Source organism: Lepidothrix coronata, unplaced genomic scaffold, assembly GCF_001604755.1.
Source record: "Lepidothrix coronata isolate B3197 unplaced genomic scaffold, Lepidothrix_coronata-1.0 Scaffold23, whole genome shotgun sequence".
Taxonomy (NCBI): domain Eukaryota; kingdom Metazoa; phylum Chordata; class Aves; order Passeriformes; family Pipridae; genus Lepidothrix; species Lepidothrix coronata.
Genome location: NW_016690203.1, coordinates 3,199,265 through 3,220,231, shown reverse-complemented (window position 1 = coordinate 3,220,231; position 20,967 = coordinate 3,199,265). Strand labels below are relative to the sequence as shown.

At 43.0% G+C, this 20,967-nt stretch overlaps 2 protein-coding genes across 6 annotated transcripts; one reads left to right on the top strand and one right to left on the bottom strand.

The window, feature by feature from the left end:
* Positions 1-2,353: 2,353 nt before the first annotated feature.
* LOC108494245 (tRNA selenocysteine 1-associated protein 1-like) lies at positions 2,354-16,187 on the bottom strand. Of its 5 annotated transcripts, XM_017808564.1 has the most exons (11): positions 15,450-15,502; positions 14,408-14,576; positions 12,900-12,975; positions 11,812-11,888; positions 11,582-11,715; positions 10,893-11,024; positions 9,864-9,983; positions 7,507-7,702; positions 6,854-6,899; positions 5,888-6,056; positions 2,354-2,677 (listed from the first exon to the last, which is right to left on the bottom strand). In XM_017808564.1, exons 4-10 carry the CDS (start codon positions 11,839-11,841, stop codon positions 5,920-5,922), a joined length of 795 nt encoding a protein of 264 aa, XP_017664053.1. In that variant the 5' UTR covers positions 11,842-11,888; positions 12,900-12,975; positions 14,408-14,576; positions 15,450-15,502; the 3' UTR covers positions 2,354-2,677; positions 5,888-5,919. The 5 variants fall into 5 exon arrangements, with proteins under 5 accessions (XP_017664053.1, XP_017664054.1, XP_017664057.1 ...); XM_017808565.1 differs by lacking the exons at positions 2,354-2,677; positions 15,450-15,502 and adding an exon at positions 16,090-16,187 and having other exon boundaries at positions 2,978-6,056; XM_017808568.1 differs by lacking the exons at positions 2,354-2,677; positions 9,864-9,983 and having other exon boundaries at positions 2,978-6,056.
* Positions 15,446-20,927, top strand: PAK1IP1 (PAK1 interacting protein 1). The gene is made up of 5 exons (XM_017808570.1): positions 15,446-15,791; positions 17,235-17,397; positions 19,848-19,968; positions 20,067-20,141; positions 20,804-20,927. The coding sequence occupies exons 1-5, from the start codon at positions 15,729-15,731 to the stop codon at positions 20,925-20,927; spliced, it is 546 nt and encodes a 181-aa protein (XP_017664059.1). The 5' UTR covers positions 15,446-15,728.
* The last annotated feature ends 40 nt before the right edge of the window (positions 20,928-20,967 follow it).

Here is a 20,967-nt window from a genome sequence, read left to right as displayed (position 1 = left end):
CCCGGCGGCGGGGCCCTGTGCGCTGTCCGCCCGCCCGCCCGTGGCCCGAGCCGCCGCCGCCGCCGCCGCCGCCGCCGCCGCCGTCGCAGCGCCTCTCCCGCGGCCCGGCCTCCCGCCGACCAACCACACGGCGGCCGCCCCGGGCCGCGCACGCGCGTCACTAGCCCGCGCGGGCGCGTCACACCAGCGGCGCCGGGCGGGCCCGGCAGCCCCTGCGCGCGCCGGCCCCGCTCCCGGGGAAGCGGGAAAGAGGGAGGGGACGGGCTGGGCCGGGCCGGGCCGGCTGCGCGGGAAAACTGCGCGCTGAGCTCTGCCGCGACCCGCAGAGGAACGTGGTGGAGGGAGGGTAAAGTCCACCCCTGGGCGCGGCTCAGGGACGACTCGAAGGCTGGGAGCGGAGGTTTGTGCCGGGGTGAGCCCCGGAGGCGGTGGCGCTGGCGGCTCCTCCGCCTTCTCCCTTCTTCCCACGGCGCTTCGCAGGGAATGGGCCAGGTTGGAAGAGACCATGGTTGGTCATCCAAGTCTAACCTCCCTGCTCAAGCAGGGTCGTCCTAGAGCCCATGGCACAGGATTGCATTCGGACGATTTTTGAATATCCCTAGTGGGGGGGACTCCACAATGTCTCTGAGCAGTCAGTTCCATGCGCGGTCAGGAGCATAGTAAAGTTCTTCCTCATATTCGGGTGGAACTTCCTGTGCTTCAGTTTCTGCCCATTGCCTCTCCTCCTATTGCAGGGCACCCCCAAGAGTAGCTTGGGTCCGTCCTCTTGGCACCCACCCTTCGGATATTTGAATGCTCTGGCGGCCCAGACGCTGTTCCCGCCCAGGGGACACAACTTGCCTACCCTGTGCCTCCCCCGAGGGACGGCGGCGGGGCAGATGTTCCCTTGTTCCTGCTGAGGAGCCGGCGAAGGTCAGCGTGGGGAAGGCGGCAGGAAAAAGAGCACCAGGAGGTACGCGGTGCTCCCCCGGGATGCCGTTATCCATTGCGTCTGTGTAAGCAATGGGAACTGCGATGGTGCAGGTTTGTCGTCGCCCATTTTTAGCAGGTTGGGAGCAGGTGAGGGGGAAAAACTGTGACACAGCTTTTTTCCTCCTCAGAACATGAGGAAGAGTGCATTCTTATTACAAAATTAAAATATGTAAAAATGTGTTTTGTTTTTTAATTCTACTGAGACTACAGTTGAGAAAAATCTATGGCTCTGCATCTTATTTATAGCATTCACCTGCCTTGGGAATCACGGAGCAGAGCAGAAAATCACAAGCACCTTCCCTACATACAAGTCAATAAATATGTTCACAAAAAAACCCAACCCAAACCAGAATGTACTAAAAATTGACTAACATAGAGTGAGGCCCAGGTACTTAACTGTGGAAGAGCTGTGATGTACCACACACTCCTTACACCAAAAATAAAAATATTTGGTCCAGCACACACCTAAAGAAAGAATGTAGAACTGGGAGTGCTGGGAGGAATTAAGAGAGTATCAAAATAGCAAGGGCAATTCTGAAGGCCTGCAGAAATGTAAACCAGCAGCAACAGCAGAGGAACAGCTTTTAGAAGAAATTTTACTGGGGAATTCTGTGCTGCCCAAGGTTTTTTTAACCTCATCGTGCCTTCCCAGCTCTCCTACCTGACTTAACTCCTCAATTTCTTAGTTCCATGTTCATAATCATCTAAAGGAGATAGCCATTTCCAAAAACCCCAGCCAGGGTGGAGTTACTTTCCAGATATTTCTTCTCATGAACTACACCTTTGGAACTCCAGACCCCTCCCCTCCTGCCCCACCCTTGTAAATACAATTTTACGTGCATGGGATGACTCACAATTACAGAGGATCCTTTCCAGAACGTGGAACATGTGGGTTTAGAACCACCTCATCTTGTGTAAACTGCCCACATGCGACATCTGATGACTAGCTTTAGGATGACACTGTTTCTACAATACATATCTCAAGATAATCATCAATATAATCATCAAAATAAATAAATAAATAAAAGTACTGTAGCCTGGATTTGTAGCTCTCTCCAGGAACCAAGCAGCATGGTAACTTTGAACTTTAGGGAGAGGAAGGAAGGGTATCATAATGCATTCCCATTATGGGAAGAGCAGGATTTCCAAAGGGGTATAAACAGTGCCCTTTGGTAACAGACGCTCATTAGTAACAATACCGGCTTCTAAAGTGGTACCTGTGTGGGGAACTGACTAAACTCCCTCCTGTGCTGGACATGTAGGAGCTGGGCAAAACTCAAACAAGTTTCCCTCTTTCTGATGTGTGCAATGCTAAGTATATAAGGTAAGCTGTAATCGCGATATTCTCTTCCAAGTATGTGTCAAAGGCAGCTACACTACATTTGCTCTGTAAATTCAAGTGCTTCTTTATTTACTTATTTTACTTCCATTTTACTTATTTAGAACAATTTTCATATGGTGACATGCCTTTAATGAAACTCATGACTCAGAAATACTTGTCGATGTAGTCAAACAAAGTCTATTGACATGAGTCACTGAAATTAAATAAATGTCATTAAAAATGAGACAAAACAAAAGGCAAATATATATATATCTCCAGCAGAATGATAGTGATCATCACCTTATGATCAATCTTCCCTGTGAGTTATATCTGCAAGTTAATTTGAGGTAGCGCTAGAAAGAAGCTGTTGGTCCAAGAGCATCCCTGCAAAAAGAAACATTCAGGGCTTAAGTACCATTGAACCTTTTTGTAGCCTTTTAAGTACTCTTTGCCTTTTTTAGCCTGTTTTTCTCCCTGTTCACTGACTGCAGGATCAATAGCCCCTCAAACCATGGTACTAAAGCTTTTCTGTTCAGAGAAGTGATAGAAAACAAAAGCATTACTCTTCTTCAAGAAATTAGCAGGTTTTAGGTAAAGGCACTATCTATCACAGCCAGGTACAATAAAGAGTTCATAAAACCAACACTAAATATCCTTCCAAAACTAAAAAAACCTTCATCAGACTTTTTTTTTTAAAAAAACCAACCCACAATATTTCAGCTAGGTAAAACAGACAGACAAAACACAACTGGACAAAGTGAAATAGTGTGGTGTTGAAAACACTGCTTCCAATATTTTTTTTTATGTTTCTACTGCAATCAGATCGTTGTAGAACTGATATCAGGCATCTGTATTATGTACACATTCAGGTCTTCGTGTAAGCTAGCTAATGCAGGCAGTACCAGAGCTGTAAGTTTCCTCACTTAAAAGTCTCAGCAATGCACTCTAACAGTTCCAGTGTGCTCACTTTTTCCTGAATTTGGGCTTACACCCATGCAGAAAGAAGTTTTTTCAGTATGCCTTTACAGTAAAGAACGTGCTCTACACGTGCTTGATCCCGTATATGCACTCCTAACTGGAAAGCAGGATAGGCTAGTAAAGCTTGGGAGACAGAAAACAAAGTCAGAGAGCTACTTCAGAACAGGTATCCATCCCATGGGCTGCAACCAGCAGACTCCCTTCCTCACCTCTCTCTTCTGGTATGTTGACTGGAAGAAAATATATTCCCCAACATTTCTCACGTGTGCAGAATTAATGGCCCAAACAACCTCTTTCAGTACATTTCATAACAGTATTTTCCCTATATGGATACTTTACAGGCCAGAACAGAAGGTGCATGCATATCTGAAAACAGTCTCTAATGCAAAGCATAAAGACCTTGTTAACATGTAAAATCTGCATAAATGTGGTGGCTACAGACTGACTTTGAGGTTTATATGCTAAGCGAAATCACACCACTACATGGGCCCCTCATTACATAGTTCACACACAGGTCAACCTCCCAAATACTAAAAATCAGCAGATACTCCATAGTAGTTCTGCCAAGCCGACTTACATCTTTAGCATCACATTTTTAACTGGAAACACAATAAAAGGTTTCCACAAATTACTTGCTGCAACTTCATTATGGTGTTATGCAATGCTATGCAAAGCAGGATATGCACTTCAAAGCAGGATATAACCCAGGCACAGACCCGGAAGCTGTCTCGTTGCTTGTGATGATAGCGCTTGCTAGATACGAAATCCTTTGCTTAGCAACATCTTTTTAGTACCAAGCTCAAGTACCACAGCTATGCACTACAACTGAAGTGGTATCAAATCCAGTGTAGTTGCGAAGCTTTAATGCTCCTATCCAAATTCAAGGGGCCTGCATCTACTATCTTAAGTCCCTCCCCTGCTTCTGCAGTCCCCTGAAACAATTCTACATATGCACACAAGTACTCCCTTTCCCATCCAGATTCTCTTTGCTTCATTTATTCCACTTTCTGTCACATTCCCATCAATAATCTCCCTACTATCATCCTCCAAGAACTGACCAGTTCACACAGGGGAAGCCTTCACCTAAGAAAGCCTACTTTACAGCCACAACATAACGAGTTCTCTTCAAACCAGGGAAACAGTTGCTAAAACTGTGATAGTACACTCCCTGTCTAAATGAATTTTTTTGTTTTCTCTCTACANAAAATCCAGGAAGAATGAACTTCCTATAGCACTCTAAAACCCTTTTCTAGTTTAGAGCATCTGCATTTCATGGGCAGAACTTTGAAAAAGAAATGTAGCTGAAATTAAACTGTGAAGAGGAAATATGGAGATTCTGGTGAGCAGCTAGAAGGGACTTCCTGTGCCAAGTCATCACTCTGCAATGCAGAATTAGTTTCACATTTAAGAACAGCATATAGGTTGTGACCACTTTAATGTAATTAAGTCATTTAAAAAAAAAAAAAAAAAGCCAGAGGACTTCATTCCTGTCTGCCATTCTAGCAATTCTGGTTTAGATTGCTCCCAAAACACACATGGCAGTACCCTAAAGGAGGTATCATTACCTACTTGACTAGCTTTAGTAGCTTTCATGGCTATTAGCTATCTGATGATTTCTACCTTTTTCTCTTCAAAGAGTATTCTTCTGTTTTCAGCCTAAATTTATTTTATTGCATACATTAAGCAGTAAATACTTTTGCATACACAGGAGCTTAAGTTGTCCCTATGCCTGGAAAACACTTTATACTCTGCCAGATATTAAGTTTAGAGGAAGCCACTCAGAAGTTGCTATCTTAAAGCAGAACATTCTTCATTGCCATCTCCCCTAATCTCATTTGAATACTGAACACTGTCATCCTACTAAGACTTATAACCTCATCACTATGAAACCTTCGAGCATGAAGACTGAACAAGTAACAGATGTTTAGGATAGGATGCAACTTAGTTGAAGAGTTGTTACTAGCTAGGATACTATAACTCCTGATGGGTTATTCTTCCTCCTTTAAACCGAAGTCTTCTCCAAGGATTTTCAGGTTTAAGAACACATATTATGTTACACCAGTTTCTTTGCTGTACAGCATCAGTTGAGAAGACTAACAAGAATGGCAGAAATAGAATTATCAGTAGGTATCATCCTTAGTCTTTGGAATGTTTGCAGCTATGGCAGCTGAAAGTTTGCCCTTCTGTATGTTAAAACTGTACAGATAAAGTGTGTTAAGAGCTTGTAAAAGATTGCCTAGGTAACTTGGAAGTATGTGAGAACTAGTTCTTGCTAGTCCTGCTGCCCATACCAAAGACTGGTGAAATACCCCTACTGCCTCCAGCTAAATTCAACAAGCCAGAAGAGAATGTGTTTCACACATGTAAGTAAAATCCCTTGCTGGCAGGTTTGCAGAAACAAAATTTTATTTACACAGGCAAGTCTATCTTTAGACCCCATTGAACTCTTTACATTTCTAGAATATTTACATGATTTCAAGATGCTCCAAGTGATGAACAAAAAAAAAAAAAAAAAGATTACAGAAACTGTCAAAAGCATAGCAAAAAAACCCAATCTATCATTGTGCTTTAAAACTTATGATCTAGAGTAATGTAGAAGAAATGTAGTTTTAGCACCTTGGTCATAACGGTCATGCTATATAAGACACTTAAATAGCAGAGGGGATGTCAGAAGTGACCGTATCCAGAGGTTGCCAGTGACAATTCATGAGGGCATCATAGAGTTCTTCACTTGTCTCCATGAATTGTCTGTTCATTTCATCAACATCCAAGTACAGCTGTGGATCTGAAAATAAAAGACTGGTAAGTACAAGTATCAGATCTTGGAAAGGTTGCACACAAAAACCTGAAGTAAATGCCTCATAAAATGTATTTTAGCCAAATCTAATATATTTAATAGTAAATGTAATAAGATGTTTATTCACCTAGAATTTCAACAAACCTAACAAGTCCAGCTTCCTTTGGAATATGTGTTATTAGAATGCTAGGACCATACTGCTATTTCAATATAAAGTGCAGATTTAAGGATAATTAAGCCTGATAATCTACCAAAATCCATTTAAATAATTTCTACCACAATATATGTTAGGCAGGATAAAATTTCTGAATGCTAACACAAGATGTCTCTCTGTGAGGAACTGTCTACAAACCTTCCAGGCCAAACAAAGATCTTCTACAGAACTTAAGTGCAAGTTGAATCCTCCATTTAAGATCTGCAACATAAGCTTTTATCTCAGGTTTTGGAAAACCAAGCTTTTGCCTATTAATGAGTTTAAGATACAATGATTTTAGCAGAATTTATACAAAGATATGGTAAATCCTCTAATAGGTCATTTTGGAAGGAGAATGAAGGCAAAAGTTAAAGACACCTACTGTGAATTATTGTTGACAATGTCCCATTCTACTTGACATGGTGTACACTATTTGCTTTAAAATCCTACCTCCTCTACGCTATAACCCATACAGGATCCTACTACATCAGCTGAAATTCAAAAACATTCTTCATCCAATAGTCGTTGGCTTGTATTGTTAAAGGGCAGAAGCATGGCTAAATTTAATTTGCAGTGATAGAATTATCATTACCTTCAGTTATTAGGTCATCGTTGATTTCAGTCATAGCTGAAGCTTCCTAAAAAAAAAATAAATAAAATTTATTCAATCCATTTCAGAAAGCATCACAAATCCAAAATAATTTTGTACTTCCAAACCATTTCCTCCTCCCACAACTACAGAATAAGCAGGGGGAGGTGGTGTTTGTTGGGGAGGGTTTTTTTGCAGGGTGTTTGTTGTTGGTTTTTAGTGCTTTGGGGGGTTTTGTTGGTTTGTTTAGGTTTGGGGGTCATTTGTTTCTTTGTTTAGAAAACCATAGTATAAGTTCAGCTTGGAAAGGACTTTTAGAAGTTGCAATTGATAAACTAATTCAGATAAGATCATGTTACAGTAATTCTTTAATTTTCTTCAAGGAAAGTATATCAAAAATAGGACGAAAGCCTACACAATTATGCTTCAGAACTGTTATCTTGCATATATGAACAAATAGTGGTGTATAAATATCTAATTCCATAGATGCACTACTGAAGCACTTAAATCAAATATACCTCTCAATGATGTCTGCTAATATAACCTCCACACTAAGCTGAACACGATTTAATTTTTTAGGACTTTTTTGCTCTGACTTACACAATTTATACAACTTGTTATTTGTGATTTTTTAATCAAGTGTGTAGTATCTTTACCTCAAACACAGCTGGAGCCATAACAGCATCTCCTAAAGAGCATTCTCCGACAGCTTGCATGCTATCATAGGGAGTATAGGAGCTGTAGTTGTAGTCAGCATAAGGATCATAATTCCACTGTGAGTAGTAGTTCTGATAATCTTGGTAATAATCATTGTAGTTGTATGACTGGTACCGCTGGAATTCTGCTTTCAGTCTGAAACATGAGAAGTTATATACAGTTAGAGTTTGAGAACAACAAACTGTAAACCCACTGCTGAAGTTAAACAATTTGCCATAATTTACTGGCTTCCAAGTTTAAAAGGAAGCTTTTCTAAATAGTTGCCTAAGCAACAGTTTTAAGTCACAGCACAGTGTCTCATGTTTATACAGAAGCAAATACTCTCACCTTCAGCAATGCCAAAAGTAATTATTTCCATGGATTAACTCAATTACATTTATCTGTAATCAGTTTGAGTACTTTTAGTATCCATTTAAGCAAGCTGCTGATAAAAAATCATTTATTAAGACCACAGACCTTTATAACGTACCACTGCTTTAAAGACACTTTTAAAGATGCTTTAAAGATTTAAAATCTTAATTAGCCCTTCTGTCTTTTATTTGGTTAATACTAAATCTTGTTATTTCCAGAAACAAGAGGTGAAGTCAGATTATCTGTTTCAGAGGAGCATCTGACACTGCCTGCCAATTTACCATGCCTACCCTTCACCTACTCAATTTTTAGTCCATGGGCAGTTGACAAAGCATAGCTGTTAGGTTAAGTCAGCACTGCCATTATCCAGAATGAAGCTGCAGCAGCAGGAATATGACAAAACTCATTGGTTCTCAAGACCAAAGGGCCAGGCAATTAGTTTTCACTACTTTCTCTTTCCTAAGCAGATTTTTCCTCAGGGAAAACTTCACACACTAACAAGTATCACTGCAAAAGTACTGTCTGTACTAACACAGATACGCTACATAAAAAACATTCAGATAAGCCAGCTGCACACTCCAAGAAATCCCCTATGCTCAGACATTTCTTCACTGTTTCAGTGCAAGCAAAACTCCTGTTTGCAGAGTCAAATTTCTCTGTATCTCCACTTCGCTACAGAAAATTCAGATCAAGGTTTTTTGCCAAGAACACAAACTGAAGGAGCTCAGAAATAGAGTTTCCAATGTAAGTGACTTAGTGACAAACTACTCTGATAGCTAGATATTTTGATGCTAGGAGAGCTAGCATCTCAGCCATTTAGAAACAGGTATAGATTAGCGATGTTTATTTTAATACCCACATTTTTTTCATTACTGTGAAGCTAATACATTCTAATACATAGGTATTCTACTGTGTTACTACTTGGTAAACAAATGATTACATAATGTCTCAAAGTCTTCTGCTTTCAACTTCTCTCCTACATCCATCTCTGTAGGAAAGAAAAATCTGAAAATGCTGCTAATATTTATCTGGATAGCAAATGTGAGAAAACCTGTTTCTTTGGGACCTCTTCTTATTTTCAAAGCAATTTAGTCAATGCAATTCTGGACAATGCTCTCTTGGGTAAGAGCATTTCTGTTCCAAAGCAACAAGGCAACATTAGCAAAATTATCCAGGGTAAAAAGAAACAGAAGCTGTTATTTTTAGTCTTCCAACAGAACACACAAACTACCCTCATGAATATATACTGAAATTGTTTTATTTGAAGTTCTATATATTTGTCTGTATTCTGGGTCAAAGTTTATGAAATTTGGTATCAAGACTCCAACTGAATTGTCTTAAATAACTGAGAGAACTGTGCTGGCAGAATAAAAAACCCTCTCGAAACCAATCAACTTTAGAATTTCCTACTGCTCTGATTACTTGAAAAGTAAAGAACAGTATCCTAAATAAATTGTTCAAGCAACATCTCCTTTGGCTTCTTCCCCTCTATATTCTGTATTTTTCCACTAAGGAGTTTCTTCCTCTGCCAGCCTACTTTAAAACTAGCAACATACTAGCTTGCCTAAACTAGGGGGAAACGTCTAGAAGAAAAGCTTCCTAGCATAAAAACCAAACACTTGTTGTCCCTTCTACCTTCTTCAGACCCAAACCCAAAAAATATTTACAAATGCGTTCAGCTTCACTAGTGTAAGAATTAAGGCTGGTTACAACAGCTAAGCCCAAGTTATACAATCTGGCTAGACTCAGGAGTTGGATTCCCCCAGAAATACTGAAAGAGGTTGATGAATCCACGTAGTCCAAACATAATGCTTCTGTGATTTTGGTTTTGTAGACTGCATCGTGTGTACAGCCATTATAGCAGGGGCCACAGTCTTTACAAAGGCAGAGCTAAAAGAATCCGATTATTCAGAATTACTGTATCAATGCACAACTCATTTGTTACCTTTTAGAAATTCCTATGCTCAGCCGGATTCGTTTTCCCCCCAGACCTGGTGCATTCTGGCAGTCTTGCAGTGCCCTCATCTGATCACCTTGCTCACCAAATCTGACAAAGGCATACCCTCTACAATTTTCAAAAGGGAGAAAACAAATTCTAGTATTCATAACAGTTACAAAGCTAATGAATGCAATTTCTGTCTTCATGAAAACAGAAAGTAGTAGCTACTATAGCTTTCATTACCTAAGCAACCTCTCTGGCACGTGCACATGCACAGAAGATGCTTTTACAAAATTAAAAACTTGGGCCAGAAGCAAAAAGCTTGTTGACAGCGTTAAGATGTACCTTGCTGAAAGCCAGCAAAACAATGTTTTAAATAGTTAAGTAACCAGATTCCATATTTCTGCACTTACAGCAGGTCATTTACCTCTTAGTATTAAAACCACTCCTACTGCTGTACATCTCTAACATTCTTTTTAAATTAGCTTTTTCAGATTTCCTTTTTCCTTTTTTTCAAGTTATTTTGAATTAGTCCATTACAGCCAGAGTTGTCTGAACAGCAAACTTGCTCATCCCTGCTTGACTCACTGTCTGGCCAGTGTAACTTCCACTAAGCTTAATTTACTAATATTGGAAGTTGGGTCTCCCAACCCCCTAAGATTTGCCAGGCCTTACAGTTTTCTTTACACGTAAAAAGGGAATTAGCTTGTCTTCAGTACTGCAGATGACTAAGTGGACACACTGCTGTAGATAGGCACAGCAGTGCACATGTCCATGCAGAGGTCCCCCTTCTCCCACTGTCTAGCTTCATGTAGATATTCATACGGCTGAATAGAAGCTTATCACATTAACTGCTTAAACTAACCATAAAGTTTGAGAAATACACAGATCTATGCTGTTAAAAAAATAATGCCAAAGGCTAATCTCTCTCTTCCTGCCTCCAAAGAAAATGGAGAAACAGTTCTGATGCAGGTTCTTATATATTACTTATAGAAGCAAACATAGTGACACCATTTAAACATTTTCAGATGTTACCTGGAATATCCCAGCAGGTCTGTTGCTATTTTGCAGTCAATACATGAGGGGTACCTCTTTAGGAAATAGTCATAAAGCTGGAAATCATCCACTTCTGGAGTAAGCTCCCCAACAAATATTGAATAATCTGGTCTTTAAAAAGGTAAAAGAGAACCACGGTCAAGTTTGAGACTAACATAGCTCACCGCAGTATTAAAGTACCCAACATACAAGCAGTTATCACTGAACAAATACAGAGACAAAAATACGAACAGACTGCAGAACTCTGCTGAGCAATGTACAGAACTGCAATGCCATCACTACTACGGTAGAATGTCCATTCTACCACTTTTGCAAGAGAAAGCATTTTAACAAAGACCCATATTTATTAAAAAAACTTTTTAGAAGTGGGTTTTAAAAAGTAATATTTGCTGTCTGAAGGGCAGGGCACCCAAAAACACCACGAAAAACTATTAAGTTACAGCCATGATTCAAAAGAGCTATGACTATTTTGCCACCACTTTAAGTGATTATGAGAGAGACAAACTAGAAAAAAATCCTGAATATTCTACTGGTAATACAATTCCATAAGCAATACTTATAGTATAGGCACTAGGTGTGCCATTTCAGGATTTTAAAAATAAGTGATGGCATTCACTAGTCCTCATCAATTTAAACAGGTGAGGCTTCTCCATTCTAAAGGTCTTTACCTGGTCGTATTAGTACTACTAGGGACAAACTCTATTCTTCCTGGTTTTATTTTGTTCTTTTTCTTCCGTTTCTTCTGTGGTGTTCTCCACCAGCTGTATGCCTGGAGACATTCTCTTTTTTTCGCCATCAAGTCCTGTAGGGAGAAAAAAAATCACCTTTATAGTTTTTAGCCTCATTTACATTCCTCCCTCCCACTCCCCATCACCACAGGTGATTTCCCCATATTCACCTTGCCCTTGAAAGAAGCCTGGGGTCCCATTTCTCCCTCCGCCTCCCATGAGGGAAAGCAGCCTCTGGGGAAAACGCCTGGCAAAAATAACAGAGCCAAAGGATTGTATGAACAGCCATATTCCCCTGACTTGTCAAGCTGGCTAAAGGATTGACAGCTTCCTCTGGGAATTAGGGAAAAAGCAGATAGCCCTTTGATGCTGGCCAATCCTAAATGTTAATTAGCTTCAGGACTGGACTGTGTTCCACTTGAGCTCCAGGACGCAAAAAATCCTGCTGCAGCACAGTCTGACTGATGAGGAGGCAGGGAAATCGTCACTCTTCCAAAAGGGATCTCCGCTGTCCCTATCTTCCCCTCACCTAGGAATTCTTCTTCTGTGAGATGCCTCTCCTTACTACCCAGCAGTGAGTCACTCTCCCAGGCCAGGAACAACGACAAGAGGCCAATGAATGAAATGTAAGGAGAAAGCAGACCAGGAACAGGCACCAGCTTGGCTGAGGGAAAACGTGAACCCAGACGCAAGGCCAGGAAGGAAGAGGCATAAAAAAGTGCCTCTTACCAAAAAAAAAAAAAAAAAAGGAAAAAAAGAGAAAAAACTAAAACCCCAAAAACCACAGTTCAAAAAGGAAGTGAGTGGGGTAACTGCACAAAAAAAAAAAGGAGAGGAAACAGCCATATTAAGACAGGTTGCCTCCCTCTCAAGATTCTGAAGAACAAGGACTTCCAAAAATGAGAATGATGTTCCACAGCTTTTACTTACGCAGGCTTTATCGTTCTTCCTCTATAACACCTCTACACGTATCTTATATAGAGAGTGTTACACGCAAGGTCCTTCAGAAGAACTCACACTCAAATAATCCAAACTGTGAAACTTTATGTTATGCCCCCAATCTGCTTCAGTTGACACAATTAAGTGTCCAGAGGACAGCCACCAATTACCACGTTGCCGGAAGAAATCACAGGACTAAAAGAACACCCAACTCAGAGCAAGCTAGCTATTTCAGCTTTACATTTACTAGGAATTCTGAGTATGGTTCTGGAATCCATTTAGGCACTGCAAGCCTGTATTTCTGACCACATGATCTTACCTGGCTTGCCATGGTTCAAACTGTCTTCTGTCTTTCTCAAACAGTATGGCTGCACAGATTCAGTTCACTCCTTCAGCTGGAAAAAGAACAGGGGATGAAAAAGATGAAGAATTTTATCCCTGAGATTAATTACTTCCAAATATGTTCACCCCTCTGCATCCTTTGAATGATATTAAGTCGGAACTTAATTTTTTAAGTTCTGACTTGTCACTGCTAAAGCAATGGGTGTGAAAAGGATATATGGCCAATGGGATTATGATTAGAAGTAATCTTCACTGTCTTAAACTGCAATACACCACAAAGCCTTCCCACTGTCCAAAGCACTAGAAAGTTACAGAGAACTTTTAAGTCACCTATACCTTACCCTTAATTCTGAAATACCTACACACAATAACCTAGTAATTCAGAAGATCCTAGAATAGTTAAAACAAGGCAACAAGATACAAGGCTTCAGTATGTTTTGCAAAAGTCCCCAGGGTTTCTTCCCCTTTTAGCCAAATTAAGAGTTCATTTACTTGCATCACAAACTACACAGCTGAAAACAAGCAGTGATACTTCCTGTGCGCTAAATAATAGAAATAAAAGTGGGATGAGTGCACAGTACAGATAAACGTGATCTTTCTCTGCACCTTTCCTTAGGACTGTTTTCTCTCTTTTGCCTTTTTCATTTACACATTTCACTCACTACCAGCGAGTTAGCCAATAAATGACCTTTTACTGCTACCATTACACCACTGGACACACTTTCCTGAAAAGGTATGAATCTTTGTTGATTCCAATATCCTTTCTTTAAGCTTTTTCCCCTAGTCATCTAACAAAAATAAATCAGTGCAAAACCAAGCTTCATTTGTAAAATATTCTACATTTACTTCCACACACAGCTGTTTATTCACCACTGCTGATTTTTTTTATATCCAGTGTTGCTCCTTTTATGCAGATGCTTGATTGCTGAAGTTCTAATTTCTATTTCCATGCAAGAATTTATGCAATCTTTTACATCCTAGCTGATCAAATCCACATTCACATAATGCAATAAACAGGGAGCGTCCATAATGCCTTAAAGGCTTGCCCACAGAGGGGACCAGTTCAGAGCACTGCTTCTGAAAGTGGATTAGGCTAACCTGACACAGGATAGCCACAAACCATAATTAGACCATCCATGCATGGTGCTATTCAAAATAACTATGGACTTTATCCCCACAGCCATTCTGGAGGCAATGAAACCGTCAAGTACAAACAAGCCCTTAAAATACGGTCTAGTCCCAGTAAGGTTAGCATATGGTAAATTGAGAATACACTTACTAAAAGTAACTGTGTTCATTATAATTAGCAGCAGCAGCGTCTTTCTGTTAAAGATGGTCATTATTAATACAAATTTCCACAGATCAATGTTCCTCTAACTGAAACAGTACTTTCTATTAAGAGGAACTATGAACTTCTCCACAACCTAACACTGAAATAATTAATTTTCAAATTCTCGGCTGCACAGTAACTTCTGTTAAACTTACTGCTTTTCACTCATGCAGATCTGGCAGAAGACGAGCACACACAATAAAGCAGTCTTGTTGTAAAAGGCTGTCAGGAGGCAAGTGATGCAACTGCTTCTCACCAACTTTTAAGCAACACTGTTTGTCCTCTTCCTCATCCAATCTTGACTGTCACCCCTTGATCTTTTCACTATGAAATAAAAACATTTTAAAAGCAGTTAAAACAGCATGTATAAACATTTTATTTTTTTTTTAACATCTGTCTTAACTGTAGCTAGCTTTCATTTAGGCAGTTGGGCAGCTTCAGCCTGCAGAATTCAAACAGATCCTCAGCTGGATTACACACACATATCATAGCAGTTTTTTATTGTATTCCAAAGGTTCTTTTCATTATTGTGTTTATACACGCAAAAAAGCGGGAGAAGCTACCAACAGGCAGTATCGGTGCGAACACCGCTCACCCGGGCAGCGGCCAAGCCGCCCCCTTCCTACGGCACTAATTTCGCTCACACGAGCGCTGGGTCAGAGCAGGGGGGTTGGGGAAGCTCCCGTAGCCCCCAGGGCCGGCGCAGTGACCCCGGCCGGGCCCAGGCCCGAGCCGTGACGCATTTCTCTAACTGAGCCACTCGGCACGACGGGAAGAGCCCGACCACAAGTGCGCCCCGCCCGGCCGCGGCCCTCCGCAAGCGGCCACACTGGCGCCGCGGCCGCGCTTCCCGCTCATTGTGCTACGCGGTAAGAAATCGAATTGGAAAAAAAAAAAAAAAAAACAACCGTAAAATCACCCGACAATACAAAAATAAAAGCCAGCGGGCCCAGCACTAGGAAGACGGTGGGGGAGCCGGTTCTCTGGTGCCTCGGCCCAAGCGCCGCCGGGGCCTCCCCGCCCCACACGCCCTGAGGGAGGAGGCGGCGGCCCTGCGGCCCCGGGGGAAGGGAAAGGTCTGACCGCCCCTCCCCTCCTCCTTCGGTCCCAGAAGATCGGTTCGCGCCCCTTTTCCTCCCCACCAGCCCCCGGTGCCGGTCACCGCTCCCCCCCTCCCCTCCCGATCCCGGCACTAACGCCTCTCGTCCTCCCCGCCGCCATCACCGCCCGCGCCAGCGCCGCTTCCGCCCCGCGAGGCCCCCCCGCGCGGGCTGCCCCGCGCGCAGCCTGACCCCGCGCCCTTCCCTGCGGCGCTTCCCGCTCCGCGGCAGCTCCCGCGGGATTCTCCTCCTCACCCGAGGGGAGCGAGCGCCGCCGGGGACGCCACACGCCGAGCCAGCGCGGAGCGGCGCAGGCAGCGCGGCGGGCGGGCGGAAGAGCCAGCAGGAACCCCGGGGCGGCGCCGAGCGGCGGCGGATGGAGCTGGTGGCGGGGTGCTACGAGCAGGTGCTGCTGGGGTTCGCCACGCGGCCCGGGCAGGTAAACGGGGGAAATGGGGAGGGGGGTGGGGAGAGAGAGGAGGATGGCGCATAGAATCACAGAATGGTTTGCGTTGGCAGGGATCGTCAGGTTCCAAACCCCCCTGCCATGGGCCGGGACGCCTTCCACGAGACCAGGTTGCTCAGAGCCCCATCCAGCCTGGCCTGGAACACCTCCAGAGAAAGAGAGGGAAGAACGAGGGGGGGGGGAAGGGAGGAAATATATGGGGAAATATGGAGGGGAAATGGCCGCGCGCGCACGCCCGTCCGCCCCCCCGAGATCGCTCCCCTGTACTCACCGTCTAGCCCGTCCGCGGCCGCGGTTCTGGGCGCCGCCGGGGCTCTTAAAGCGCCCTGCGGGGGCGGGGCGGCCTGTCCCGCGGCCTCTCCCGCCAGGCTCGGCCCCCTCGCTGCCCCAGAGGGTTCCCAGGAGCTGCGCGAAGCCTCCCCCGGGCTGCGGGAAGCCGCGTGGGTGAGGGGGGCCGCGGTGCGGGGCCGCTTCTCTCTACGCGGGGGTGAGGAGGAAGAGCTGCGCAGGGGATGGATGGGACGTGGTCTGGGGGCTGGTGCCAGGTGGAAGGCGTGTCTCCAGCCTGCCGTGATGGAAAACGAAAGGATCCGCCTCCCTCGGCCATGAGATTTGTCTCTGTGCAGACGCTTTTTCACCGGCAGCTTCGTCTAAGCACGGCACTGATTACAAGGGGCGGCTTGCACGCTTAAATCCTTTAGACTAATCTCCTAACAGCACATTAACTCAATAAGATCCCATTATGCTTATGTGTAATTCCTCCCCCTGTACTTGGCACTGGTGTACAAGTACACAGCCACACCTCGAGTACTGTGTCCAGTTCTGGGCCCCTCAGTTCAGGAAATACACCGAGGTGCTGGAGCAAGTGCACAGATGGGCAAGGAGCTGGTGAAGGGTCCGGAGCACAGGTCTGATCTTGAGTAGCTGAGGGAGCTGGGATTGTTTAGCCTGGAGAAAAGGAGGCTCGGGGGTGACGTTATCACTCTCTACAACTACCTGAAAGGAGGTTGTAGCCAAGTGGGGTCCGTCTTCTACTCCCAGGCAACTAGCAGCAGGATGAGAGGACACAGTCTTAAGCTGCACTAGGGGAAGTTTATGTTGGACATCAGGAAGAATTTCTTCACAGGAAGGGTGATTAGACGTTGGAATGGACTGCCAAGGAGGTGGTAGAGTCACCATCCCTGGAGGTGTTTAAAGAAAGACTGGACGTGGCACTTAGTGCCATGGTCTGTTGGTCATAGGTTGGGCTCGATGATCTCAGTGGTGTTTTCCAACCTAATCGATTCTCTGATTCTGATTTTTACACATATACTTTTTCAGGTTTTTCTTTTACAAAATAAAATTACAGGACGATGAAGTGGAAGCTTATGATGGCAAGCTTCATAAATACCTGTTTGTTTTACATTTCATTTACAGTCCTGGACAATCGTCCCTGATTTTACACATCATGCCCACTCTGCCTCATTGTCAGCAGTAGCAGTGAATAACAGATATGTGGTCACTGGGAGCAGAGATGAGACAATCCAAATCTATGACATGAAAAAGAAGATAGAGCATGGGGCGCTGCTACAGCACAATGGTAAGGGAGCATTTCTTTGTAAAAAGCATTAATGGTATAAAATTGTAGCTGAAAAGCCAGCCCTCACCAGAGAAGAAAACTGATTGTTTTTTTAATGACTCTAATAGTGGTGGTGCTGCAGCCATGATGGTATGATGATACAAACAAGGTAAACTTTTGAGCATAAAAGTAAAAAAATTATTTTGGATATTAGTGCTACCACAAATATAGTTGCTTCTTACAACTGTTTTTAGTTTTAACTGTTTAAAAAGTTATGACCCACAAATGGCTTGTGCCATTTTTCTTCTATCAGGAAAGTTACATATGTGAGAGCAGGCTGCTGCTGCCAGATGAGTTAATGTGGTACACTTCCCACTGTCTGTGCTGGCTGAATTACAGCTGTAAAAGTACATCATAGAATCATGGAATAGTTTGGATTGGAAGGTACCTTTTAACGGTCATCTAGTCCAACTCCCTTGCATTGAGCAGGGACATCTTCAACCAGATACAGTCACTCAGAGCCCCGACCAACTTGGCCTTGAAGGTTTCCAGGGCTGGAGCATGGATCATCTGTCTGGGCAAACTGTTTCAGTGTATCACTGCCCTCCTTGTAAAAACACTTTTTCATTATATCTAATCTGAACTGACCCTCTTCAATTTAAAACTGTTACTCCTTGTCCTGTCACAACAGGCCCTGCTAAAAAGTTTGTCCCTGTTTTTCTTACAAGTCCCCTTCAAGTGTTGGAAGGCCTAAATAAGGTCTTCCTGCAGCCTTCTCTTCTCCCAGCGGAACAATCCCCATCCTCTCAGCCTTTCCTCACAGGAGAGGTGTTCCATCTCTCTAGTCATCTTCATGGCCCTCCTCTGGACTTGCTTGTTGGGATCCCAGAGCTGAATGCAGCACTCCAGGTGGGGTCTCAGCTGAGCAGAGTAAAGGGACAGAATCCCCTCCCTCAACCTGCTGACCATGCTGCTTTTGATGCAGCCCAGGATACAATTGGCTTTCTGGGTTGGAAGCACACATTGCTGGCTCATGTCCCGCCTCTCATCCACCAGCACGCCCAAGTATCTCTCAGCAGGGCTGCTCTATGATCTGTTCATCCCCCAGCTTGTATTGATACCAGGGCTTTCCCTGTGCTTCGTGGAATCTCATGAGATTCCCATGGGCCCACTTCTTGAGCTTGTCCAGGTTCCTCTGGATGGCATCCCATCCTTCCCTGCTCAGCTTGCTGTCATCTGCAAACTTGCTGAAGGTGCACCCTTTGTCTATATAATTGGTACAGTCACCAGTTAATGGCTGTCCAAATAAACCTGTTTGGGTCATTTATAGCTCAGTCCTGATGAGCTAAGAAGAACCTGGAGTTTGACTCAGCACAGTACCTGCATTTAACTCCTGTATGATGAATCTGGTGCTTATGGGACACAGTATGTGCAGTAGATTCAGCTGTGTGTCGGTAGCAACAGGGCTTTGACATGGGAGCATTCCTTATCGCTGATAGGAGCCCTCTGTCATCCGTGCCACAATGTTTGAGTACTGCTGTGTCAGAGAAAAGACCAGGCGGAGTTCAGACATGTATGGCTAAAGGGTGGCTGATAGAGCACATAATGTATGTGTTATATGTGAATATAACAAGAAAATTTCAGAGTTTTGTGAAGAAATACTTAGGAAATAATTTAGATTTTCCCAAGGGTAGGGTAGTAGCTGGCATGTTTTGATGGAAGATGCTTTTCTGTTAATTCCTGTGTGTGCTGGTTTAAAAGTAAACCAGCAGGGGAAACGAACTCAACTCAGAAGAGAGATTATAAGTCAGAATAACAATTTAATAAAATAATACAATAAGTATGATTATACAGACAAACAATTGGTTTTAACCCACAAAACCCAAATGTATAACGCAGCACCTTGGGGCATGACCAGAGTGGTGTTTGTTGGACCCCCTGAGTCCAAAAGGAGAGGGGAAAAACCTGTTGGTGAGAGTGCTGTTGCAGTCTGGTTGAAAAGTGGTGGTTGCAGTCTGGTTGAAAAGTGGTGGTTGCAGTCCAGTCGAGAGTGGTGGTCTGCAGTTTGGTTGAGAGCGGTGATCTGCAGTCTTCCTCTGGAACCCACAAGTGGTTAAAAAAGTTCCAAGACTCCAAGATTATATATCCTCCAGTTCAGGCAGGAATGCCCAGTACTTCCCTCAGGGTGGGGAGTTCCACAATGTGTGAGGACAGGAGCATCCTCCTATCTCAAAGGCCTCTTAACACCTAGTTTAATGCCTGAGGAGTCAGGCTGCTCTGGGCAGAAGGTGTAAATGGTCTATTGATAGCAGTTTCTGGGAAATGGCATGGAAGGCTATAGAATACACAGTTTTGGGTTACACCCATCCAGTGATGAACTGGACCCAGCTGTTCTAACTAGGACACTGTTCTCTGTGCAATAACTGTTTGGTTTGTACAACATTGTTAATAGCTCTGGTTTGTATTTCTAGGGACAATAACTTGTTTGGAGTTCTATGGTACTGCACATCTATTGAGTGGGGCTGAAGATGGACTCATTTGTATCTGGAATACAAAGAGATGGGAATGTCTGAAATCCATTAAGGCACATAAGTGAGTTTCTTAAATCTGCATATTCACGTACATTTTCATGTTTACTTTCCTTGTAAATAATACAATAATACATGTGGCTAATGTTTTGTTTTTATCAGGGGACAGGTGACATCTCTTTCTATTCATCCTTCTGGGAAATTAGCTTTGTCAGTTGGAACAGATAAAACATTAAGGTGAGTCAAAACTAATAAAGGAATGTGGAGAATCATAATTCAGTAACTCTTAGTAAGGTATTATAAGCAACAATTCCATGTTGGGACTCAGCCATGAAACACTGGCAAAACATATTTGTCATCAAACGGTTCAAAGATCCATTGGTTTGTCTTATGAAGTTCTAAGTACCAGCAATATTTTAAAGTCTTTTAAGAATACTTCCTGCTGTTCATACCTTCTTTTTGTGAGCTCTGACTCTTTACAAGTCACTTGCAGATGTATAAATATATTTGCATTTTGGAACACAATTTGCTTAACCTTCTGGAAACTGTCAAGGTTTTGTTTAGTGTGAGAAAACTAATTTTTTCACTAGGAATGTGTCCATGTTGCTGTAGATATCTTTTTTAAAGACATAAAATTCTATTTTAACACCACAAATTGTTATTGGGCTCCTTTTAGGCTCTGTATTGCAAATGATGGTTTAGAAAATAAATAACACAAATTCAACTTTATACTTTGCAAGCGATATATGAACTCATCATTTTCTCTTGCAATAAGAAGGCAGAAAAATGCACAGAGATGCTTAAAAGCTTCCTTAGGGTGCCTTATGTCAGCATTTCAGACTTCAGTTTCGCTGTGCTGTTTTTAACCAGAATGCATATTATCTCTTCTTGTCTTTCAGAACTTGGAATCTTGTTGAAGGACGATTAGCCTTCATCAAAAACCTGAAGCAAAGTGAGTTTAGCAGTCTAAATCCAAATAAGGTGGAATTAGATAGTTTTATTTTTTGTGTAAAGAAAAGTTGATTGAATTCATCAACAAGTCAGTTAATTGGAAACAACTTTC